The 26,687-nt window shown below is 40.5% G+C and overlaps 1 protein-coding gene across 1 annotated transcript in view; it reads left to right on the top strand.

The window, feature by feature from the left end:
• Positions 1-7,296: 7,296 nt before the first annotated feature.
• LOC110954294 (sodium- and chloride-dependent taurine transporter-like) overlaps positions 7,297-26,687 on the top strand; it is a 39,941-nt gene continuing 20,550 nt past the window's right edge. The window contains 3 exon segments of the mRNA XM_051948525.1: positions 7,297-7,571; positions 19,088-19,317; positions 19,427-19,561. Coding sequence (XP_051804485.1) covers positions 19,089-19,317; positions 19,427-19,561 — 364 coding nt within the window. The 5' untranslated portion in view covers positions 7,297-7,571; position 19,088.

Genomic DNA, 26,687 nt, shown 5'->3' with positions numbered 1-26,687 from the left:
TCACCCGAGTCAGCTGGGATAGACTCCAGCACCCCCCGTGACCCTAGTGAGGATAAAGCGGTGTATAGAGAATGGATGGATGGATGGATGGAAATAATAAAATCCTCAATGATACAGGAGCTAGCATTCTTTATTTCAGTTAAATTGTGTTCAGTGATTGTATAAGGTCACTGGGTTCATCACCTTGTGGTGGAAATTAACTGTGCTGAGAAATAAGTTGTCCAGTGACGGGGCTCGCTGGAGGGAATGTGGCATTTATGCCATCACATGCACACACATTTCATTTCAGTATAAATCTCTTAATCGGACCAATAATTTGTGTCATTTCTCTCTATTTTTAGCTGCCTATTTTGAGATGTTGTAAATTTCCACAAAGCAATGAAACAGAAACCATCCTTATCTCCACCCTGCTGCTTCGGCCAGTCACTGACTTTGCTGGTTAACTTTAGTAACACATGGACCCTGCCCACTTGCTCCGACCAGATAAAGCTCCATTATGGGGGTGATGTGGGTGCCCTGGTTCTGAGTACATGTTACGCCTTTGATAATGAAGTTGTAGCAGTAATCAACATTAACAGACATGTGGCTAATTAATGGAGAAACCAGTATGAAGACTTTTTATATGGTGTTCAGTCACTTCGTGCTGCTGCAAGACATTTAAATTATAGCCATGGCCATAAGTTTGGACACAAGTACCTTGACGCTTGTGAATCTTAGAAAATACCACAAAATTGTCACTTACAATATAAATACCAGTCATAGCCATCAACCAACCTTTTGGCTGATGGCTATGACTGGTATTTATATTGTAAGTGACAATTTTGTGGTATTTTCTAAGATTCACAAGCGTCATGGTACTTGTGTCCAAACTTATGGCCATGGCTGTATCTTGGTATTGGTTCTCATAGTCTCTGGTGCTGCAAGAGGGGGATGGAAAACCAATTTTACAAAACACATTCCCTCATTTGGTGTTTTGATGATGGCGGTAGAGAATTTTGTCCAACACCTCGGTCCAAAATCTCCCATAGGTGTTGATATCTGGTAAGTGCGAAGGTCCAAAGATAAGAATCACATTCATTCTCAAACCATTCAGTGACTCGTCATGCATTATAGATAGGGGCATTGCCATCTGGAGACCATCAGGATAGAAATGTTTCATCAGAGGATTAAGGCGGTCACTTATACCTGCACTGGTCTGCAGTAAGCTTTCCCTCCAAATGAACACCTGGACCCAAACCATTCCAGCAAAATGTCCCAGAGCTGCCAGATTTCCTCACTGAAGGGGTCAGAGGTTCTAAATTTTCCTTTTAGTTTGCCCCTCATGTATGTAAAATTGCTTTTAAAAGCAGTTTTGTTGCTTAAATACACCCTCTGATTTGGACAAAAGACAAAAATCTAGGAGTCTAAACAAATGATAGTAGATATCCACTGAAATAATCTAATGAAATGAAGACAGAAGTATATATTTTTTTCTCTTTTTGTCACACTTCAAGAATATTTACAGAATATCCATAGTACTTTAAGAGGTTCCCTTAGAAACCGTTAATTAATTTTTCACTGTATCTGTACTCAAGTTTTTGTTTATTCCTGCAGATAATACTGGTTCTTGTCTTTGGGACCAAACTTATTTCTGAAGAAAACTGGATGAGATTTACAAATGATTCCACTTTTACCACAAAATCAATTTTATTGGATCTAATACTGCTCTTTTAGTAGAAATTGTAACCTTTTTCCTGCAATTTGAATATTCTGTTTAAATAAAGACATATGTGTGTTTTTACCTATAGAGGTGTGTGGTAATAGTTTTTTCCTGAGACAAGCCTGGTAATCCACTCTCAGCACTATTACATAAAACATGTCAATGATTTGTATCTCCTCATGTTTACTGTCTGACAGTTTTGTGTCAGATAGAGGGGCCAAATAAGTTTTATCATGCTGCAATATGGTCCTCCACAGTTCTCTTTGACATACTTTGAGCTTAAAGTTCACTGGCTTTCTCTGGTATGCCATGCCTCGAGGCAGCAGCTTATAGTATAATGTATGTTTATGACTTAAGGCTTAAAATACCATAAAAATGACATAATAACATCATTGTGTTTAGCGCACTGAACTCAGTTATACTAGCGTGCTTATACACAAAACAAAGATGGGGATCCTGGTTGACATCACACCTCCTTAGCTTATGGAAGTTAGGATAGTCACTGTAAGCGCCAGATACAAACTCAGAGTCGATAAAGTGACTAGACTTATTTAACTGTACAGTCTTCTGGTTGTCCTCCAAAGTGTATGTTTGTTCCCACTCATACATACACCACCATTCAAAAATTTGAGGTCACCCAGACAATTCCATGTTCTCCATGAAAACTCACCCTTTTATTCATGTGCTAACATAATTGCACCAGGCTAATCATCAATTAGCCTTTCAGCACCATTAGCTAACACAATGTAGCATTAGAACACGGGAGAGATGGTTGCTATTTAGATATTCCATTAAAATAGTCCATTTCCAGCTAGACTAGTCATTTACCACATTAACAATATCTACACTGTGCTTCTGATTAATTTAATGCTATCTTTATTGAAAAAAGTTTTTTTTTTCCTCAGAAATAGGAACATTTCTACGTGACCCCGAACATTTGAACAGCAGTGTCGATATAAACCAACTAAACTGGTGTTTTGTTATCAAATTTGTGTTTTTGTTGAGCGCTTCTGTTCTAAGTGTCTGTCCTTGCCTCTGATGAGAATGGTACTTTGAGATTGCATGTCTCTGTTTTGGTTTATTCACCAAGATTTGCCTATTTAGATTCATCAGTTCTTTTTTAAATTACACTCTTGACCAATGTATCACTACAAATGATTTCTGATTAAACTCAATTTGCAGATCTTAAACACTCTGATTTGCTTTTAGACTCCGGTTTTGGTCGTATATTCACAGTTGCAACATTTTAAACTGACAGATCAAGTGAAAACCATGGATTATCTTGTTACCACAGCACCTGTCAACTTCTGGGAGATATTAAATGGTTTAGTGAAATGTTTATGAACCTGATGTGTTGGGAGAAGGAAGAAATTATAAAGATTTGAGGGACTTTGACAAGGGCCAGGTTGTGATGGCTTGAAAACTGACTCAGAGCATCTCTAATACCGCATGTTTTGTGGGGTGTTCCAAGTCTGCAGACCTGCAAAAACATGGTCCAAGGAAAAACAGGACACTTTCATCAGTTTGTGAAGTCCAAGCCTCAACAGTTCAGAGTTGTTTGGTGGCACAAGGGGGACCTACACAATACAGGACAGGTGATTCTATTGTTGTGGCTAATTGACGTTTAGTCCTTTAAATCTGTTTTTCTCATTCAGCCTGGTGCATTTAACCTGCTCCTCCCAGACAACCTACTTCTGGGAGGTTACTCTAAGTCATTTCAGAAAGCCAGTGTCAACAAAGTAGTGAGATAATGTTTGAAAAAAAATATATGTGGGGGTGACTTAGCAGTCAAGGGCTCAAGATAAGAGTAGAGTTTTTAGGACAGAGGTTATTGCTGGCAGTCAACATGCCACCCTGAAGAGATATAATGGGATTTTGACTGCGAATGGAACAAGACGTTCTCCATCATGGCCTCAGTAAAACGCCCTCTCAAGCTGCTTTAAAACAGGTAAGCAGAAGTATTATAGGACTGAAGATAAGAAAACAGAAAAATGGAGCTAAATGATCCCAGAAGCACGAGAGCCGACATCACAATCTCACAAATGTATGTTACACTTAAGAGAAATGTACAAAAGACTCTGCAAAATGTTTAGCCAGAAAAGGTGAAAGTACCCAGAATATGTATTCACATGCCGAAGGAAGGTGAACTGAGCTCATTTCTCCCTCCACCACACAATGGACAGCAGGACATTTGGGTAATCATCTCTCTGTCTCCTTCCAGTTATTTGAATATTGTATCAGATATGTAAACAAGCCTCTGTTATTGTGCTCGCTCTCAGACGTTCTCCAGCCTCATTACCATGTCTGTCCAAGTATTCAAATATTTCCACCACTCCTCTTCTTCTTTTTCCCCATCAGGTTATCTCCATGGTAACAATGAAATGGGGTACAAATTGAAAATGTGACCTTGCAGCGGTGCTAAAGGAAAGGAGAAGAAAAATAACCAAAACATTAGGAAATTGTCCTCTCGGGACGATGAATATTCACAGCTTACTTCACGGCGGTGCTGGAGAAAAAGGTTAGAGGTTCAAGAAAACCCTCTTCTTGGGCCAATTAATAAAAGGCTCTTAAAAATCTCATTTGAAGGCAAATATCAGCATCAAATATAAGGAAAATGAATGTAGAACAAAAGCTGCAGATTAGCGCATGATGCTGTAATGCATGAAAAGATACTTAGCTTACCCACGAATGGAATATGGAGACAAGATGCCGTCTGAAAATCATAGAAACACCAAAAACAAGTCTGCCAATCCAAATGATTATATAGATCATTTGTCCCTACTCTGACAGGAGCAGGAAATACTAAAAATGACCAAAACAACACATGTAAAAACCTACTTCTGCAAGAAAAAAAAAGCGTATTCTTGCTATGATTTTGTGGTTAAAGTTTAGTTAGGTTGAGCCCAAAAACTACTTGGTTGGGTTTAGGGAAGCGTCATAGTTTTAGTTAAGATACACTACCATAGAAAAACTGGGGTCACTCAAGCAATTTCATGATTTTCCATGAAGACTCACACTTTTATTCGTGTGCTAACATAACTGCGCAAGGATTTTCTAATCATCAGTTAGCCTTTCAACATCATTAGCTAACACAATGTAGCATTAGAACACAGGAGTGATGGTTGCTGGAAATGTTCCTCTGTACCCCTATGGAGATATTACATTAAAAATCAGCTGTTTCTAGCTGCACTAGTCATTTACCACATTAACAATGTCTACACTGAATTTCTGATTAATTTAATATTATCTTCAAAAAAAACATTTTTTCTTTCAAAAATTAGAACATTTCTAAGTGACCCCAAACTTTTGAACAGTATTGTACTTCTTTAAAGTTAGAGGAAAGAAACAGTGCTAGCTGGAAACCGCTATATGCCATGTTGAAGTCCAATGTTTGTTGACCCCTCCATCCTCCCTGACCTCGCCCCCAAACGAACTTAAAACTAAATTACTAGTTTCTGCACCCCTATTCATCCCAGCCTCTTCTATTCATACTACAGAGAAACCATCTAGGTTCCCATAGATGTTTGAAAATGCAGACACAGCACTTAGCACGGGCCTTCTGGAGAACTTAGAACTTCCCGCTGTTTTTGGGCACCATTAATGGAAAGGCATCTCCAAAGTCCTCCAGTAACTATTTGAATTGCAATTTTTAATGACGAATATAAAGGCGCCAATGATGGAGAAGCTCTTTGCACAGTCTTTTCCTTATAACAAGCATTTGTTTTGGACACCATTTGTTTTCCTGGCACATGTGCTGTTCATGCGGTCACTAAATTTCCGGCTCCACAAAGATGTCCGCAGAGGATTTGGGCAGATGAGAAATTTTCCGTCACGTGGAACATTGCAAACAGATGAATGCCGAAAGTATCAATCAGCCTTTAAGTGGCTAATTATTGCAGCCACTAGAGGGCGCAATCAGTTGATCATTAACATCGTGACTGTTCCAAATACTTTTTCCATTTCACTGAATACAGAATTGGGACACACTACTTGGTCATAACATTGCGCTTGAAGCTTTAACCGTCTTCGTCATATATCTGTCGTTATTTGTAAAGCACAATGAGCTGTCATTCGTCTTCTGCAGAAAAAAATTTGTTCATACTTGTGCAAGACACCATGAGGATTGTGGGTCAGAATTAGGTGTAGTATGACACTCTGACTAGTTGTTTTTTTTAAAGACATCAAATACTGAATCCTTTTTCTGGCACACTATATAATATCTTAGCAAGGATATTGTAACACTCTTTTTGTAAACATGCGGACACTTGAGGTGGATTAACAACAAAACAGAGCTATTGTTCCTAGTAATATTATACTAATCATGAAGATGCTAAAAGATTATCTGTACTGTAATAAAGTACAGTATGTTCCTTTTGAAATGTACCACAACAAACACTATTGAGAGTTGTGTTCAAGCCACTGGATTTCATTACAATATTGCAAAGTACTTTCAATGCCTGTGTGCGTAGAAGGGCACTAGGACCCAGGAGCAAGTTGGCCAGTCCAGGTGAGCTGTTTATAAAGATGCTGCACAGGTGTCAGTTTTATTCCTGCTCCTGTGATCACAGCTGTAGGGACACTTTTTCGGTAAGCAAAGCGATCTCTTTGGGTTTCAGTAAGTGCTATTTTGCTCATTGTGTTAATGCAGTGATGAAAAGCCCACCTCTAGGTATGGATTTTTTATTTTTCTTTATGTAATAATGTCTTTTTGGGCTTTTTTTCATTATTAGATTGATTGACTGGTTAAATAAAACTTGCACCAAGGTCGTAGTACATGTGGGCCGCTAAAACCAACTGAAAAAAGAACAGAAGAAACAGATTTTTGGTCTCTGAACCTCCAGATGAAATGATAATAAACACATCTGCGCACCCTGTTCCTTTATTTCTAAAGCCGCGCGCGCACTCCAGAGCCCGCTCTCGGCCACGCGCGCAAAGGGGAGTGATGCTCCGCGTGAGCGCGCCCGACACGAGCGTGTGCCCGCGAGAGCCGGTTAAGATAACAACTAAATGGGTGGGGGGAACTGCCACTTTAATGCTCCTTAATGCTGCGTTCAGGGGCTGCTCGTAAACCCGCCACTCTAATTAAAACACGTATCGCCTTCAAGCGCTTGGTATTGGAAGTGATGATAACATAAAATCTGAATTAAAATGAGGAGACAAAGTGCACCACACTTGAGTGTATTTAATGTTTTGCACTTGGCATGTGGCGATTTAGCAGATTTGGGAGGAAGTTGCATCGGCTTCTGCAATTATTCAGTTTATTTGGTTGCTTTTTAACTTAAAGAAACGTGGTTTGGAAACTGAAATAGGTCATAAACATAAATATATAGCTATTGAAAACAAGGAAACAAAGACAATTAAGAGGAATTCTGTTTAGAAACAGAATTCAGCGCGTTTTTGAGGATTAATTTTGTGAATGTGGCCAGATGCATTTATTATCTGAGTTTGCATCAACGCGCAGGAACAAAACATAAATACAGCCTAGTTAACAGAAAGTGAACACAGACGTATTTTTTTTAAATCACCAAAATGTTCCCTTCGCTCTTCTAACGGCGCACTTTCAAAGAAATCCGAGGTTGCCGTTGGTCTCTGAAGGCATCATCTCCTGTTGCTCCGAGGAGGCAGGCCGGTGATTTTCCACTGCTGATGCCTGTGTAGTCCCCACCAGACTCTCCCCCTCGCCTCTCTGGTGAAAGACAAAGGTCAGAAAGAAGCTTATAAATAGGCTAAAATATAGGCTACCGACGCGTCCAGCCCTCAGTCGCTCTCACGGACGCAGGAGGACACGGACAAGACGGAACGGACAAGGGACCGCGCTCAAAGGACATTAAAAGGACACAAAACCATCTACAAAATTACACCAACATAGCAGGTAAACGAATAACGACATTCTCGTCGCACACCTATAAAACGGGGCAGGGAGGGATGGTCGCGCTGCTTTCATTCATTTATTTCTCCTCGTTTTTTTTCTTTTCTCCACAATTCCAGCTTTTGTTCGCATCTCTGTCTGAATGAGTCTTTCTTTCAAATTGCAAAGCCTAACGAGCAATTAAGAAAAGTTGACGAGCATCTCTAGGTGTTGTTTCCTTGTTGGAGGTCTTGGTGATGGCAGCGAGCGTGCAGGGATGTGTTTCCTGGTGGGGAAGCTGTAGATTTCGGGGGGTTTTATTTTAGAAGAAAAGGAGGCTGTTTCTCTCGCTGAGCGTTCATTGATTCGTGCGCTCACGAGGGAACAGAACTGGTTTTGGGTTTTTAAATTCAACCTGATGTGCTCTTGTGTTTATTTTCTGCATTTTTGAAAAAGGAAAAAAAAAAATCTCCTCGTGTCTTTTTTTCCCCATCCGTTAGATGCAGACTGTTCTCACATGCGTGCGTCAATTGTCTCCAAGGGATCTTTAATGTTTCATCAATCATTACCATGTGCTTGTTCCGTGTGTGTGTCTCGTTCAGGATGTCAGGCAATCTAATTTTATGCATTATCACGTCCAAAGTGTCCTTTTTTGTTCCGTATATTCACACATTCATGCAGTCTTTGTGTCTTTCTTTAATTATTTTTCGTGCGTAAAAGATGCGCTTTTCAAAAATTATTTATCCAAACGCGATGAAAGCAGCGCGCAGCTCACTCTGGCTTTAAAGTATTGACTTTATTTGGCTTGATGCCGTTGCTGAACTGTTAAAGAAAGGGGAAGTGAGGCGCTCGGAGCGGTGAGAAGGCGGAGATGCTCGCCTGTCAGTCGACATCGTGCGCTGCTTCTCCTCACCACGAGTCTCCAGTGCGCGCTCTCTCTCTCCGCCTTTTGCGCCTCTGTCTCTCTCCCACTCTCTCTCGCTCTCTGTTTCTGTCGCCTCGCTCTACCTTTGTTTCGCTTCCTCTTCCCTCTTCTCGTTTATGATTTTTGTGCTGCGTGATGAAGCACATGTCTCAGTTAGGAGGGAATATTTGGTGCTTGTTTAAAAAGAAAAAAAACCTATGCAAATTGTTTTAGGGGTAATTTTGAAAAAATACTTGTCAGTATGCTCTTGGAAAGTAAATACAGTCTGATTCCAGCACCTCAAATAAGGCATGCTGTTATTTTTACCAAATGCATCAAAAATATCATTGATTTGATGATTTATTCTAGTGTTTTTAATTCATATGTAACTGAAAAAGGTGGAAAAAGGGTTAAATAAGCATTCAGAAGGGCTCCAGTAGGGTTAACTTCTTTTATTAAGTACTCAGTTCCGTTTTTGGATCAGTGTCGGTGTTGGAAAATTACCCAGAGTTGTTGACATCCAGAGTGTAGCGAACCTGTAATGGAATTTCTTGTTACTAGTAGTGAGAACTGTGCAAAACATCCAGGCAGCAGTCATACAGAAAGACAAAAAGTAATGATTTTGAGCCCCTATAAAGGCATTTATACCAATTAAATTGAAGATTGGTGAAGTTTAATGGATTTAGAAATGGCTATGTAACACCAGCTCTTGTTTTGAGGATGTTCGGCATTGCACGCTGAAGGCTTACACTGATATGTGTCTTTTTAAGGGTGATAGTTATATTTTTTGGATTCAGCAGTTTTCCCTCAAGTGTGTTTTTGACAGGTTGGAAAAGTTACCGAAACAGCATTCAGAGTACAAGTTTATTTTTAGTTTTTTTTTTTTTTTTTACCTGCAACACAATAAATTCATTTTTGTTGGTTGGCAGGTCTGTAACATATAGTCGGACTTGAGTGATGTCAGAAACGACGAATAGGATCGATTTTTGGGGCAAATGTTGAGGTTAAACATCAGAGCTGGATGACCCTGACTGGCAGATAAAGCGGTGGACTTGACTTTCCAACTTTGGTTACTACGTTGTCGCTTCTGTGTGCATCTTCTCACTCTTTGGCCCTCAGTTTAATCTAATCCCGGCTGCTGAGGAGTCCTTGTCGAGATGATTTGTAACGCTGGTTTAAATCAGCCACTGCGAGCTCAGCGGAGCCACACCTCAGGGCTGATCACTGTGCCGTCTCTATGGCAGCATCTCATGGGGTTAATTTCCAAGTCTGGGCTTGAATGTGACACGTCTGATGGAGAGAGTTGATGGGAACTGATCAATCAGTTAAAGACTCCTGTCAAAGATTGCATGATACAAGACTTAAGGTAGTTATCCTCAAGATCCTTGGATCACTTGTGACGTGCAACGGGGTATTTGAACAGAAAGGCTTTGGGTCGAATGTTTGCAGACATAACAGCTGGCCATGAAGTAGATAGATGTGGTGGCTGGTGTGTTGTACCTAACGGCCTCTTACATAAGCAGAAAATGTACTGAAATTTAGCAGTTTTTCAGGGACGCTCATTTGTCTCACTGTCAGTCTGCCAGAGCAGTTGCTGTGTTGACTGCAGGCTTGTTTGTTGTTAAATGATTTATTAAGTCAGTAACTTGAGTTTAGTGGAAAGTAAGAGTGTGTGTGTGTGTGTGTGTGTGTGTGTGTGTGTGTGTGTGTGTGTGTGTGTGTGTGTGTGTGTGTGTGTGTGTGTGTGTGTGTGTGTGTGTGTGTGTGTGTGTGTGTGTGTGTGTGTGTGTGTGTGTGTGTGTGTGTGTGTGTGTGTGTGAAAGTAAGCGTGTGTTGGTGAAATCTCAGCCACAAGGCACGGCAGCGTTCCCAGATGAAAGCCGAGAGAGTGTCTACAGTGACACGGTAGATTAAAACATCACTCGGTCATGTTGCCGGAGCCGCTGTCGAACTTTTATGACCGCGTGTCCTTGACTTCGGCTCCGGCCGGACCTTCACTGCCACTGTATATATTAACCAGAATGAACCACTGGCCCACATAGACTCACACACACAATAGAGCACAGTGTCCTCAGTGTCATTAGCTGCCCCATTAATCTTGCATGATTTTGTATAATTGTGTTCCACTTGTAGTTTGAACAGCTAATAAATGCAGTTTGCAGCTCTAAATGGTTGTATTTAGCATTTGGCAGCTGAAGGTGAAAGCTGTAAAGTACCTGGCACCAGAGTTGGCCTTAGTGTTATTAAAAGGAATAGCAGTTGTTTTTGCAGCCGGATGCCAAGAGCGCGTCTTTCTGCGTGGTCAGGGTGATGGAAGTCAGTCAGTTTAATCTTGAACGAGAGTGGAACAGACCGGCATCCCCCTTGTGGCCATCGGACCCAATTTACTAAGAGATGGTGGATGTGTTGGATTGTTTTTCTTTCCGCATCAAAAATGGACAACCAGAACAGCTAGAAATAAAAAAATAAAACAGCAAAAATGAATCTGAAAAGACAGATCTTACACAAACTTTGAACTTCAACTTGTTGTTTTTTTTTTATTTTGCAAAAAAGCTCCACAACAAGTGATTTGGTGGGTGTTTGATTGTTTCAGTGGGTAAAAAAACAAAAGGCCATATGCTGACATTTTCTATTCAGATACTGCATTAACAAACACACAGATCATCAGGAAAGGTTTTGTGGATAATTTTAACATCTACAGCTACATAGCATCTCAACAAACTCAATCTGCTGATGAAGACAATGTGCTGTAGTCACAAGTGGGTGGACCTCAGGTCAAGATCATTTCCAGCAACAACAGGGAACTGTGAAGTTCACATTCAAGTCAGCATGAATGGAAAAATAGTCCCAGAGGTGCTCAGAATCATTCAATTCACAAACCACAAACGGATACTTTATCAATCTCTTAAATATTGTTTGCACTTGGGGGGGGCCCTGTGGAGCCAGTTCGTCAGAAAAAATCTCTGTGCTGGCAAGAAATGTGTGGACAAGTACGCACCTGTAAATACTGAGATTCTGATGCTGAGTAATATTTATGCAAATCTGCAGGCCCGAATCTTAAAGCTACTATGTGAAGAGTTTTACTTTGATTATGGTATATTCTCTGTCAGTCTGATGACATATGTTCAGGATTGAATAGGATGTAGTTCACATGAAGACATGGTTTTTCACCAAAAACAGTTGACATAGTAGAAGTTGAAAGGAGAGTGAATGCTGGACTTATAATCCTCAGTTGGGCACAAATTTAGCTCCAAGCTTAAACTTACTGTTAAAGCTGCTCCCATTGACTATATACAAAGATGGACAAACTCTCCACATCATTAGGTGTCCTTCAGCAGCATCTCTGTGGTGGCTCCAGCCTTAAATATGTATAATTTCAGGCCTTAATACAACTTAAATGAGTGACATGAAAAAACTCTTAATGCCTCTGCAGGTGTCACGAAGAAGAAAGTTGGTTATAGAACGCAAAACTGCTCTTTGTACTGGGAAGTAAACATGTTTATTTTGGCTGTAAAGTTGAGTAGTTTAAAATGAAGGTCTATGGGGATTTACTTGCTTTTCGAAGCAGCCTCAAGTGGTCATTCAAGGAACTGCAGCTTTTGGCCTTGGCTTCATCTTTCAGCCCTGCAAAAAGCAACATAGTTTGCTTTGTACCTTATTAATGCCACAAAACCAACAAAATCTGTTACAGCTTGTGTAAAAAAAAAAAAAAACAAAACATTAAAAAAAATTTGCTATGAAAATGCTACTTTGCGAAGTACATCATCAACTTCCACCCGATGTCGAAGTGCTAAAACACAATGCTGTGTGACTTCATCAGAACAGTCAGTCTACTAGCGCCCTCTAGCAGCTGAAAGAGTTCTGAAAAAAATGTACCAAATAAAATAAGATCATACCTAAAGTGCAGATTAAGCGCCATCTTCTGGCAAAGTGGAAAAGTTCCTCTTGTGTTTTTTTTTTTTGTTTTTTTTTTATTCTTTTGAAACTCATGACTCAGATTTACTGGCAGCTGAGCATCTTCTGATTGGATCAACAGACTCAACATTGTTTATATGAAATTTCCAAGATTGCAGTTTGTACTGCCCATATATCTAATATGACATGTCAGTGGAAAATGTTTCTTGACCATCAAAATAACACCATTAGTTTGGGTAATTTGGGAAGTGAGAGCGATACTAATGCTGATTACAGATCATTTAATGAAAACATAGCAGGCTTTATTCCTACATTTGAGTTTCAGTCCTTGGATGTGGGATTTTGAGATGCATGTAGACAGTGTACAAACAGAGCTAAAGATCTACTGTAACTTGTACTACTAGAATGTGAAAAACAAAAACTTCAGGATCAACAGTGACTGTTGACTGTGGTTACATAAGACTCAAAGGTATGCACCTCTGTTTTTCGTTAACTTTTGCTCTTCCTGTTATCTCTACTGCAGTTTCTGTCTTCCACAAGATTAGTCATTCTTATTGTGATGTTCCCCTTTTCAAATTCAAAGAAACGCCATGCTGTCTGTTGTCTTTATCGGTTGGCGTCGAGTTTTATCGTTGTCTGCTTGTGACTCTCACATTTTGTCACCTTCCGTGGCAGCTTAATTCTTAGTAACCGACGTTTGTATGCTTTTCGTCTACCCCTACACTCCCCTCCCTTTTTTCTCTCGGTTAATTTTTAACAGCTTTCATTCACTTTCACTTCGTCCCTGCATTTCACAAATGTCTCCCTCCCCGTTCCTCTCTTCGTTTTCCAGTTTTTCTCTGGCACATGTTTCCATTTCGCCAAAAATGAAAGTGAGAGAAAAAGGGGGACAAGGAGGTGTTTAAGATGAAAATGAGGCTGAGGCACTGAGTTGGAAAAAAGGGAGGATGCAAAAAGAGGTAGATGAAAATATATATTAAGGGGAGAAATGCAGGATGAAGAGGGAAAGAGTGGAGGGGGAAAACAGACTACCAGCGAAAGAGGGTGTAATCGAGATGAGGAGATGGTGAAAAGGGAGTGAAGAAGGAAGAGATGAGACGATGAGAAGGAGCTGATTAAAAAATAAGTGACACAGGAGGAAAAGGGTGAGTGAGCTGAATGGAGTAGAAGAGGCAGAAAAAAAGGAGGTGAAATGGAAGAAATTGAGGAGAAAATTAAGAGAAAGCAGAGGGAAAGAAGCCCCACCAAAGCTTCATGCCATAATATAGAGTCTGTTTGGAAGATTGGAAATCAAACTGGATTGTTTAACTAAATGATCTGCGACAGTCAGCTGCGAAATAATCACATCTGCCATCTTCAGGATTTAAATCCGGCGATTCCAATCACTGTTCATAAACTAATAAACTCCTAGAGCATTTGCTTACAATGAAATGCAACTTCTCTACGATGAAGATGAGGAGAAGGAGTGAAAAATTTGGGGAGGCAGAGGAGAAGTGAAGGAAATATGGAGCAGAGGACGAGAACGGGGGGGAGATGAGTGGATTTAATACATGGTCAGCCCAGTGGAAATGTACATGGTCTTAAAATAGGAGAGTGTGTTATGTAAGTGGTTGGGGAGTGAAGTAAGTGTGTGTGTTTGGTGCTGGCTGGGTTCTGAAGTCACTACTGGGTCCAGAGATCACACACACCCTCACAAACATGGAGCGCCAGACAACGAGTCTCTGTTTCACACCAAACTTTTGGCCCGAGCTTTAAATCGTCCCACAATTCAGTGTGGTTCCCACGACATGACTTGCTCTCTGGAGGCGGTTTTGTAGGCAACAACAGTATACATCGCTGCTGTTGTCTGAGACGTTATGACAGCAACCCTCGTTACCTTCATAACTGTAATAAGAAAACTCCACTTCAGTTGAGAACTTCTTATGACAACCCATCTTGAAATCATGTTTTCTCCGGATTTGTTTCAAGCTTCTTGAGGTGGAGCTCTTTTCTTGGGTGGACCAGCCTTGACATCTATGGCTGCTCATGCTCACCACTCAATTACATCAATTTTCCACCACTTATCTGGGTCCAGGTTTGCAGTGGCAGCAGAGTACGCAAGGTAGCTCATATCTTTCTCTCTTCCTGGTGGATCCTGAAGCGTTCCCATGGCGGACGGCATATATAAACAATTTGGCATGTTCTTAGTCTGCACATTTTAATGCGACTAAACTTGGAGACGTCCAGGAAGCAATCCCAATTCCGTTCAACTCAGTGGAGCATCAGTTCTACTGTGATTGCATGAGGTAAACACCCTATCTCTAGAGGTAAGCCCAGCCACTCTGCAAAGGAAACCAATTTCATGGATCTTCTACACATCAAGTATATCATCTTGCACTGGTAATGTCATTTCTTTGGTCATTACCCCAAGCTCGTGACTATGAGATTCCCGCCTAGTTGTTTGTGTGTTTATGCATCAAGTCAGTCAACACACAGCCTCATGGCACAAGATCCTTTAGCACAAGGCGACATGCTATGTCTTGACATTGTGAGATGCTCTAGCCTTACAAAAAATTGTGCAGCTTTCTCAAACGTAAGACATGCAGCGACTATTTTTCAGCAATGTAAACAGATTAGTAAGCATTTAGCAGTACCAGCATGGCAGTACAAAATGCATAACAAGCATACATGCATCATGTGCTTGGCCTCCAGCACTTATAGCAGCGAATATTAGAGGTTTATTGAGTGAATGTGGCACAACAAGAGTACACCATTTCTTCCAAAGTGCTACTGGCGAGTACAGTTGTAAATGCTCTTGTGAACTTGATATGGATTGAAATAGAACGGAGGACCATAAAGTAGCAAAACAAATGTTCGCTTATATCAAATGATGCACAACTTCTCTTTAATAATTGACTTTAATGTACATCAGTATTGACTGTGGATGTTTTCATTGATCAGCTGCAGCATATCTCATTATGTTTCATCATCTGACCACTCTCTACATTCATGTTTTAAACATTTGTTTGCTGATGACATCCTACTATATATAGATGATTAGAAATGACGCTACATCTATAAGTCATGATGCAGTGTTAGCAAGTGATGCTTTAATGCTTGTTCCTAAACTTCATACATACAGGAACATGTCATTGATTTCATTCCAGGAACTTTCCAAGCAATTTATCACTGCGGATTCATTCATTTCTGCTTCAAAAAAATTCAATATCAGAGCATGTCACAGTGTTACAGGATTTCCTCTTACGACTCAAGCATTGTAGTTTGATTTCTTTTTTAAATTCAATATGTAGGTCTACTGGAAGTAATATCACTGTCTGCTGCTGTTAAGAGTTTGTCACAGACATAATGGAGTCCACTGTCTGCCCAAGCAGGAAATACTTGGGCACAAGCAAATGCTTTCAGTTTCCTCTTTAGTATTATTAATTAACTGGCTACAGGAAGCTAGTCATGAAGACAAATGTGTGTGGAATTCGCTGTGAAATCATTAACTTATGTGAGGGAACCTGAGACACATCATGAGATAAAGAGCTGATAGACTGTAGATGGACCCATCTGAGCACCCGGTTATGGTGGAAAAGCTAATATTAGTTGTATCTGTGCAAAAAAAAAAAGGCACTAAAGAAAAGTTCATTTAAATGGTCAGACAAAAATAGTGCTTTCAGAGTAAGACAACATCTTTAAAACAGTGGATGGAAAACAAAGCGTTTGCCCACAGGCAGCAACCGAACAAGCCACAGGGGATTGATGTGAAACGTGGTATTGTCCTCGGTCTTGCCCTCTGTAAATATCTTGCTGAAAGTCAAATTGAGAGTGAATGAATGAGAGAGACAAAGGGAGAGTCGCTGAGGGCACAGCAGCCTGGCAGATGGAAAGAGATAAAGACATGACATTTTCCACAGTGACAGACATCTGCTGACTACTAAGTATGTCTGTCTGTCTGTATCTCTCTCTCTCTCTCTCTCTCTCTCTCCCTCTCCCTCTCCCTCTCCCTCTCCCTCTCTCTCTGTCATGGTCATGGTCGGATGGAAATTTACAGCTATGGTGTTGGTACATTGTGACCCTGATCGCTTTAATGCCTGGATGTGAGCTTTATTAAATAGTTTTAGAGAGGAAGAGAAGTAGAGCTTAGTTTATTGGGTTTTTCTCTCTTAGTTTCTAACACATGTAGTCGGCATGCAAAGCCATACATCCTCAATGTAAACCATTATTTCAAAGGATATTTGTTTGGTTTTGATCAGCTGTAGCTTTCATTCACAACAAAATTAACTTTAGCTCGTTTTTTCCCCCACCTCTTAGTGCATCTTGTCGCATTTAAGAACTTTCTAGTGTATTTGTTTGCTGTTTTCTTTAAATCAGCAGAGCAGTCGTTCTGAGTAATAACAGCTCTCATCTTTTGACTATATGGAAAGATGGCTAAAAATACTGTGACGCCACCCTTAGGTTTTCTGAAAAATGATTTGGAAGCCACCTTGGTAGTTCTCCTAACCCCGACTCCTCCAAAAAAATTGTAAAAACATTGTTTCTAGACCTGTAGCGAGACCAATCTGTCGCTCAAAGCAGCCACCCACTTAATTATGCAGAACTTTAAGACTGAATATAATTTTTAAAAGGTGAGTTATATGTAAACTCATTCTCTGTACAGCTGTCACGAGCAGAAAAAATAACTACAGAGAGCAAAAAAAGTTTTTGTATCAGGCTGTAAACAAGTTTATTTGTGCTGTAAAGTTGGGCATTTTAACGTTAAGATCTATAAAGATTGACTAATTTTTAAATCCACCTAAAGTGGCCGTTTGAGGAACGGCAGCCCACAAGTAGCAGTTTGCTCTTACCACAGCTGCAGTTCACATCAAGCTGCAAAACCGCAGTTCACACCATGAGGAAGGACTTCACATGCTTTATACTCCTTGTTAATAAAGAAAAGACATGACCAGCAATTTGTTAAAACTCTGATATTAACAAATTCAGCTTTGAATCACATCCAAAATGGAGCACAACACTTTTCTGTTGCCAGACTTCAACTACCACTGACTAATGTTGCAGTCAGTGGGGAAAAACAAAAACAAAAACATGAAGCTTCCATCGTTTTTTCAACAGCATTCATATGTGATATGCATATCAAAATTGCAAATAACGCAAGAAAAAAGTGAGGAGTTCACAGGTTTGCGAATGTTAATGAAGAGCGACATGAGCTGAGAATCAACCAAATCTAAAGGGATCCAGACTCTGCCCCTCTGGCTATGATTTAGCAGCACAGAAAGTAATTCAAGCTGATTGGTCGAACATAAAGGTAGAATTATGTCCTTAGAGTGGAGTCGATTGCAGATAAACTGCAGCTACGGTGGCGTTACTACACGTGAAAACATAGTCAAACAAGTTATTGTTAATGTAAACTAATCTGTAATTTACTGAGGAACCATAGCCTAGCTGCGCTAGACAACCCACGGCAACGAATTTAATTCTCTGCCAGGGTGGGTCTAGTTACCCTCTATAAGGCTCGAGGTTGGATGCTCCTAAAACTGGCCGGACGAATCACCATGAAGTGTAGAATCAGAAGGCGGGCGTAACTAAGTGACGACAGAGGCGCGACGATTCTGACAGAAACAACCGGAAACAACTAGCCTAGCCGCGCTAGACAACCCACGGCAACGAATTTAATTCTCTGCCAGGGTCGACAACAAAAAATGACAACAGTCGTTGAGCTCCATTAGCACCGACTCTGAATAATCTTTCTGTTAACATGTCTGTAAGATACTTGAGCTTCACCCATTGACTGTATAAATAAGGCTTCACCGAACTACCGCATCCTCTGATTTCTGGCGCTCTAGGAGCCTATTCGTTGCGCTGATTGGTTGTATACCTACCCAATTGCTGCAGAGTGATTTGATAGACAACCTTTTAGCCCGCCTCCCTCCCTGTCGAGCGTGCCTAGACCCTTGTGTCTTCAGAGCATGGGTCTAGCACGGCTAGGCTAGAGGAACCATGTTGTAGAAGTACAATACCCTCTTTCAGTTTGCATTTATCCAGTTTAAGATGATCATATATGCAACTGACTTCTATTTTTTCACATGCATTTGTCCTTTGAGGTTGCATGTTTGTGTCCCATTCTGTTTGATATCTAGTGGAGTACAGATCACTCTAAACCTTTATCTATCCTGAACTTGACTTTCATGGCGGGCTTATTGAGAGAGGCAGAAAGTAATCACACTTAAGTCAGGGGCACAAACAAAAGTCCCTTTGTCAGGTAGCTTGCCAGCAAATACTGTTGACGTTCTCAATCTAAATGGTCCCTTCAGATGTGTGAAAATGACTTTGAATAATAACTTCCACATGTGCACATCCTCACTGAGCAAACAGTCCAGAATATATGTATAATGTTGTTGTCAAAAGTATAATTAGTCATTATATATCACTCAAAGGGCAAAGCAAGCTTCATGTTTCCACCAGACCATGACTGGGCTCTGAACTAGTTTTGATATCACAAATCATTCTTCAGATCTTAGGTGACCACAGACCAATTTTCCACTTTCAGCAGGAGAGATTTTAAGCAGTCTTCTAGCGTCAACTGTGTCACAATTCTCTATATTGTGGTTAAAACACCCACAAGAGGTAACATCAAATGAAAACGCATTTTTGAGAGAGGAACTTTACCCATCAAAGCTTGTGTCGACTGAATTTTTCCAACCGATTCTTGCCTGATCTTTTCTTTCTATTGTCTCTACAGAATGGCTCAAAAAGAGAAGCTCCAGTGTCTGAAGGACTTCCATAAGGACACTCTGAAGCCATCCCCCGGTAAGAGCCCTGGCACCCGACCTGAAGATGAGGCGGAGGGCAAACACCCCCAGCGGGAGAAGTGGGCCAGCAAGCTGGACTTTGTTCTGTCTGTGGCTGGCGGCTTCGTTGGTTTAGGGAACGTGTGGCGCTTCCCGTACCTCTGCTATAAGAATGGTGGAGGTGAGGTCTGAAAACACCACAGTGACTTATAAACCTGGAGATACCAGTGCTCTGATTGCTTATGGATGGTGTCATAATGCCTGTGTTTTATCTTCATTGCCTCGTCTAGGTGCGTTTCTCATCCCCTACTTCATTTTCCTGTTTGGCGGAGGTCTGCCAGTCTTCTTCCTGGAGGTCGCCCTGGGTCAGTTCACCTCCGAGGGTGGCATCACCTGCTGGGAGAAGCTCTGCCCCATCTTTACTGGTATGTACCCCTTCATCATGACCCTTGAACAATACATAATGTGGACTCTAAAAGAAGAAAACAAAATGATTGAGGAGGTTCTGGTGGTAGTAAATCGGGTGTTTTGTCCCACGGATGCTGTCTGCGTCTGGTAACCTATCATTTACCATTATGTTGATGGAGTCTAAACTTCTGAAATTGCATTAACTGGGGAACCACATAAACATTGTTGTTTACCTGTCCAGAGCACAACTTCGGTAATTTCCTTCAGTCTCAATGCTTTTCAACATTGTTTTCAGCTGCTGCAGGTAGGAACTTTCATTGATAAACTGTCTAAAAACCCAAATAGTGGAAGAATACAGTTAGCAACCACTGGTCAATATATTGTTGAGGCATTTAGCACCTTGGTTTAGTTAATTTCATTTATTTTTGCAGGGAGAGTGCACAATGAAAAGGAATTGAACCAGAGTTAGCTAGCAGCTAATTTGTGTCCATTGTTCCTGGGCAGAAACAAAGAAAAGAGAAATGCAGCACAATAAGAATAAACTTAAAATAAAACATTAGTGTGAGATAAGAGATAATATCAGTAAAAACTATTTAATGGTGGAGATGGTGGAGACCAAAAAGAGAGTGACTACCGCACCACGAGACCAGATATGACTGAATATGTGATAATGTTGTTCAATGTCAAAAATAAGCTATTTTACAAGTCTTTTGTTATTTTTGACACACTTTCTAATGTAAACTTTTGTCTACATGAGAGGGCGGTAGCAGTACTATGAGTTATTCCACGTACGGCCTTGTTCTGTCACACGATAGACATCATATTACAAATAATACTGTCCATCGTGGTCACCTCCACCTTTACCTTTCCACATAGCTCCGCCCCCTGCCACGCCTTCCTGATACCTCTCCAGTCACATCACCTGATTAACGCACAGCCGCCGCTCTGACGACGGGTTTTGAATTTTTCCAGACCTCTGTTGTTTTTCACAGAGGAATGCCTGTGCAACATAAGGCTGAGTCACACCAGCATCTCCTCCAATCAGACGGCTGAGACTCTACCCTGCAGCCGTTACCAGGCAACCGGGTCTGCTGCTGGTACACCAACACACTGAGGCCTCTATTCTGCTTTAACCTTCTCCGGCTCTCACCTTCTCTCCTGTAAAAACCTCGTTCCTTCCGAGAGAATGCATTTAGCCATCTTACCTGACGTTTCTTCCGTTTAGTTGTTTGTTTAACCCCTCGTTATTCGTTTTTTTTCTTAGGTCGTTCCCCTTTTATTGCACTTCTTTTATCACATTTTCTTCGTCTTCTCTCCTGAGCTTCCCCACTTCTTTGTTTCCTTTCACCACCTTCCTTCTCCTCCCATCCGAATAATATTAACACTTCTCCTTCCTTCCAGTTATCTTTTTAATATTCATACTCCGGCAGTCGCTCACAAACCTCCCTGCGAATACATTTAGTTCTGTAATTTTAAACAAATCCAGACCGCTTGTTTTGTTTCGTGATCTTGATTTTAATTATTTACTGGTGCCGCTATTCTGACTTTCGCGTTTACGCACACGCCCGCCGTCTTTATTCCTTTCAGACACATTATCCTCTCGCCGTCTCGCACACACATGTACACAAACACACCAACACACGCACACGCATTGGAGACGGCGTACACAGTGTCCCGAATCACACGTTGCTACGGCAACAGCAGAGCAACACATCAGAGAAACGGCGAGAGAGAGAGAGAGAAAGAAAAAAGAAGCAGAGCAGCGAGATCTGAAGAGAGGACAGATGGATTGATAAAGGCGGGGAAAAGAGGGAGAGAGAGAAAGGTTGTAGTAGAAAAGGATGGAAGAAACAAAATAAAAGAGAAAGAACAGAGGAGAGAATGAAAAACGAGAGAATAAAGGCAAATGGAAGAAAGATGGCGTGTGTTGTTTACGGCGCTAGTTTTGGAAGCATAAATGTGCAGTTCTGTTATGCTAATGCAGCGTCATGGATCTGAACATCAGTGAGGAGAGAGATAAGAGAGAGACGTGTGATTAGCCTGATTCCAGACATCTGAATTGCTGCCCACATCTCCCAATTTTTCAGGGATTGAAAACGATTTCATGTTGTGCCCATTTTAAAACAGCCGAGCCAATCAGAGCTGCGTAGGTGGAATTAAGAAAGCGGGTTGTCATGTTTTTAGTTTTTTTTTTCTTTCTTTCTCTGTGTTCAAGCCAGAATCTATTCCAAAGGAGGAAAACGGCAAGAAGATGAAGAGATCAGAGCGTTTTTTACAGATAAATCACAGACTGAGTGAACAATGAGGACAGAGTGGATAAGTCAGTCAATACTGATTGGTTTAAGCAAACAGAAAACGACACAAACGCAATGTCAGGCTGATTAACGAGGAGAAAACAAAATGGCAACTGAGATCTAAAGATTGTCGAAACCTCTAAAGAACACAGCCAACAAATAGCTGTTTCCAGCAACAAACACGGATTTGTTAGTTTTGGCACTCATGAATGAACACAAATTGAATGACTGAGTAAATACGGAGAAAACACACTAGGCGGGTCGCAATTTCATCGCTAGGCAACAGCCGAAGCCTCGAAAGATCACAAATTTTCACATTTTGCCGAACCAGAATCGGGCGTTACCCACAAAACATCTTGACTGGTGACCAAAAACATAGAAAGAGAAGAAAAATTATAAATTTGGATGAAATCGCAGATGAAACATCTGTATAAACTGCAGTACTTGATTGTTTTTGTTTGATTTTTTTACTTTTTAAAGCAGACATTTCAGCAGTCAGTTGCCGTGATTGACTCCAGTGAATGGCTGCTTTTTTTTATTTTTTACATATTAATTTGCTCCTGTCACATTTTCACTCACTGTAGATTGATTTTTCACAGCAATATAAAGTCCTGCACCTCCATGGAAATAGCTCGACCATAACAAGAAGTAGAGAGAACTCAGAAATGTTTTCAGTGCAGTAGGACACAGGATTATACAAACCACAAGGAAAAGGAAAAAAAAGAAGCATGAAATGTATTTGATTGTAAATTTTACCAAATTGACACAACCTTTAATCAAAATGTGCAAAATATTTCCTCACCTGTAGGTGTTACCATGACTGGAAAAATGGTGACTACACACTGTAAATACTTCACTATTTACATTTTCAATTGGTTTTCAGTTTATTTAGTTTCTTCTGTCTGGGCTGTGTGTACACCGCCTGCAGTTCATCTCAGTTCACCTGAAAAGTTCTTGAATTTTTGCTACTTAACTGGTGGTCAGAGCTGAGTCATTAATGGCTTCATGCTTCCCCCGCAGAGTGCAGAATTTTTAAATTTTGGTTAACAAATGGTTATTTTTTGGTGAATTTTTTTTTTTTTTTAAAGTAGACCAGCCAAATAAGTGATTTTGATGAAATATCACAATTTAAAGTACATTTTTGGTTAAGCTTGTCATAAATGAGTAGTTCAAAGACGTCTACAGTTGAAAAGTCTGATTCTTTCTGTTTTTACAATTATTATCCCCTGCCTCCACGAAGTGGAAAAGGGGGATATAGGTTTGGCCTCCGTCCGTCCGTCCGTCCGAGATGAAGGGGACAGCTTTCTCAGAAACTATTACAACTAGGATTACGAAATTTAGAGTGTAGCTCACACCATGGACACCTTGATCAAGTTCGAAAATGACACCTGTGCGATAATATTTAACAGAGTTATGGCCCTTGATCACTATCTTGGATATAGACTCATAGACATCACATGTGGCGGGGGATATTGATGACCATGTCGTCTTGTTAGTTTTGTTAAATGGTGCAGTGTTGGCATTTTTGTGGAGAAATGGTGGCAGATTTTGAGATTCAGTAGTGTCAAAAGGTCACCAGCAGTTTCATCATCACGCTGACAGTAATATTACAGACGGCTCAATCCTCCACAGAGTCACAGCAGACATTTTAAGTGGGAAAATGGTGATTACACGCTAAAAAATTACTGTTTCCATTTTTAATTTATTTTCCAACTTAGAATTAGTTTGTTCCAACTATCTATACAGCGCCTGCAGTTCATCAGAGTTCAGCTGAAAAGTTCTTGAATTTTGGCCACTTGGCTGTAGGTCATAGCTGAATCATTAATAGCTTCATGTTTGTCCCGAGTAGTGCAGAATTTTTTTGTTTTTTGCAGAATTTGTTTAACACAAATAGTTTATTTTGGTGTTGTTGTTTTTTTTAAAATGAGACCAGTAGAATTAAGTGACTTTTTTTGTTTTTTTGAGGGAAATGTCACAATTTAAAGCACATTTTTGGTTAGGTTTTCCTATATAATGGCACATCACGTCACAAATGTGTAGTTCAAAGATTCAAACAGTTGAGAAATCTGGTGATTCTTTCTGTTTTTTACAGTTTGTAGTTATGATAAATGATGCAGTGGCAGATTTTGGGACTCAGCGGTGGAATAAGGCCACCAGCAGTTACATCACGCTGTGACAGTAATATTACAGACGGCTCAATCCTCCACAGAGTCGCAGCAGACATTTTAACATGTCATAACAGGGAGAGCACACGGGCATTAATCATGGCCGTATTCCATTTATTGGATGTCCCGACTTTGCTGGGAGACTTAACAGAACTGAGCCATCATTAACGTTATTAATTCTCCAGCAGCCCAAAAGCTTTCGTTACCCGTCAAAGAGGATTTTTCTGGGAATCATCTCGTGTAAAGTGGAAAAATAAGTGGACGCATTCAAAAAAAAAAAGATAAAGAATGTAAACAAAGCGGGTGAGGTCGGCCGAGGTCAGCAAATGAGCGTCGAGAAAATGACATCATGGAGGAGGATTCATCTGTTTGTTTGATCAGCACTGTACCATGTGATCCGTGTGACTGTGTGTGTGTGTGTTTGTAGATGTAAATGCTTGGCAGTTTCTAATTAGCCGAGTGATTAAAAGGACATGATGCGATGGTGAAGCGTTCACACGTTCGCGTACACACTGACACACACAAAGACACGCAGATGGCGAACCAGGCTCGAGAACTTTCTGTCAGATTCATGCTGACCGTTCACCACACACACACACACGCAGATGGCCGGTGACGTTAAAACACATTAATTTGGATGAGTGGCCTCCGTCGACTGTGTGTACATACAGAGCTTCTTCTAATACACTTACGAGGACCGTCAGTGACCTCTAATCCAAATCCCAATTCTACACCTGCTCTCATTCTTTTTGGAAGAGATTTTCTTGCCTTTACATGATTGTGTAGTAGATACATAAGTACAAACCCACACACACACAGCCTTGATCCTGTGTTTACCAGCTCTGTGACGAGGACGGCACTGACGCAATAAAACCCAGCTGATAACTCTCCCTCGACATGTCAGATGGAATATGAATGCAGGACAACGGAAGCAAAACAATGGATTGCTTCTGAATCTTGAGCTCAGTAAATGTGCTTTACTCTGCCCGTTCAAAGGTTTGGGGTCACCTGCCACTTTTATTAATCGTGCTAACATACAACTGCACAAGGGTTTTCCTAACTCATCTAATTAAGTCTCTTCAAACACCATTAGCTAAACACCAATAGTACGCATTAGAACGCAGGAGTGGATGGTTGCTGGAAATGTTCTCTGTACCCCCTAATGGAAGATATTACCATCTAAAAATCAGGCCGTTTCCCAGCTAGAAATAGTCAAATTACCGACATCTAACAATGTCTACGACTGGCATTCTATTCATTTCATTTAATGTCATTCTTCATTGAAAAAAACTTGGCTTTCTTTCAAAATAAGGACATTTCTCAAGTGAGCTGCAAGTTTGGAATTGGTCATGTATAGCGGCATTTTACAGTTTGATCGCCGCACATAAAGTTAAACTGTAACACTGTAGGTTTACCCTCTATATGTGTACTCTACGCGTTTCAACATAACAGAAAAATGGGGGAGCAGCACCTATCAGTTCGCCACAGACATGCACAGAAGACAGTGTGTAGAAACATTTATCTTTTTAACTGTTAACTGTCGAGCCCCAGCAGTGCACCGTGAAGTCTAGCACCACAATGGAAACGGAACAACGTGATTAGAAGCAAAAATGTCTTCCATGTAGCATAACACAGTTTTAGTGCCAAAATCATAAAAAAGGAAAGTAAAAGTTGAATTTTATTGATTTTTTTTTTTTTAAACTTGAAAAGACCAGAAGTCAGCATGTACAACATTTTTCCAAAAGCCAATACTGGAAAAAAACGTGTTGTCTCTGCTGAACAGTTTACAGGTTTATGACCCTTTTCACATTCTAGAAAGATGTTTCAACATGCTTGATGTATCTTCCAGCAGCTTGCTCCTCTGTATATCATTCTTTACGCGGCAGAGTTGTGTGACGATCAGCGTTGGTTTGTCTGTCTGTTTGTAAACAACATTACTCAAAAACAGACCAACGGATTTGGATGAAATTTTCAGAGAAGGTCAGAAATGACACAAGGACCAAGTGATTAGATTTTGGCAGTGATGCAACTTATAGTCTGGATCCATGGATTTGTTAAAAATTTCTGCATCATTGCCAGATAGCGACACGGCGTCACTGTAACCATGACAACAGGTGAACACTACGTCGCCTGCATGCTGACATAGTTGTGATCCTACTACAAATCAACCACTGCAGGCTTATTGGGACTTATCCATTGGAATTTCCCCAAAGTCCCATCAATTCCCGTCATCCGCTACATGTTATACATACATATATCTAGTAGAACCATGCGGCCTTTTCTTTTATTTCATCCTCATAGTGAACTGCTTCACTAAGAACAAGTAATTTGTTGTCTCATCTCAGCTCTGTGTAAACACCACCTGCAGTTCATTCTAGTTTTGCTGAAAAATCATAAATGGCTACCTGGTTACATCAGGAACAGAGAATATTTTTGTTTCTTTATAGAATTTGGTTATAATGGTTTATATTTGGTGACATTTTAGTTGACACATGTAGAATACAGTGATTTCTATGAAACATCATGATTTTAAGCTCAGATTTGGATTAATTCTTTCTCTTTTCTGGGTTCTGTGATAAATGTTTCCTGGGTTTTAGGATTCAGAAACTTAAACATTCAATTCACCAGTTTTGTCTCTTCATGGTCCTGGTAAAATAGTTTCCCTTGTTTAACTTCATAAATCT

The sequence above is a fragment of the Acanthochromis polyacanthus genome, chromosome 5 (genome assembly GCF_021347895.1).
Source record: "Acanthochromis polyacanthus isolate Apoly-LR-REF ecotype Palm Island chromosome 5, KAUST_Apoly_ChrSc, whole genome shotgun sequence".
Lineage (NCBI taxonomy): Eukaryota > Metazoa > Chordata > Actinopteri > Pomacentridae > Acanthochromis > Acanthochromis polyacanthus.
This window is presented reverse-complemented; position numbering and strand designations above follow the sequence as displayed.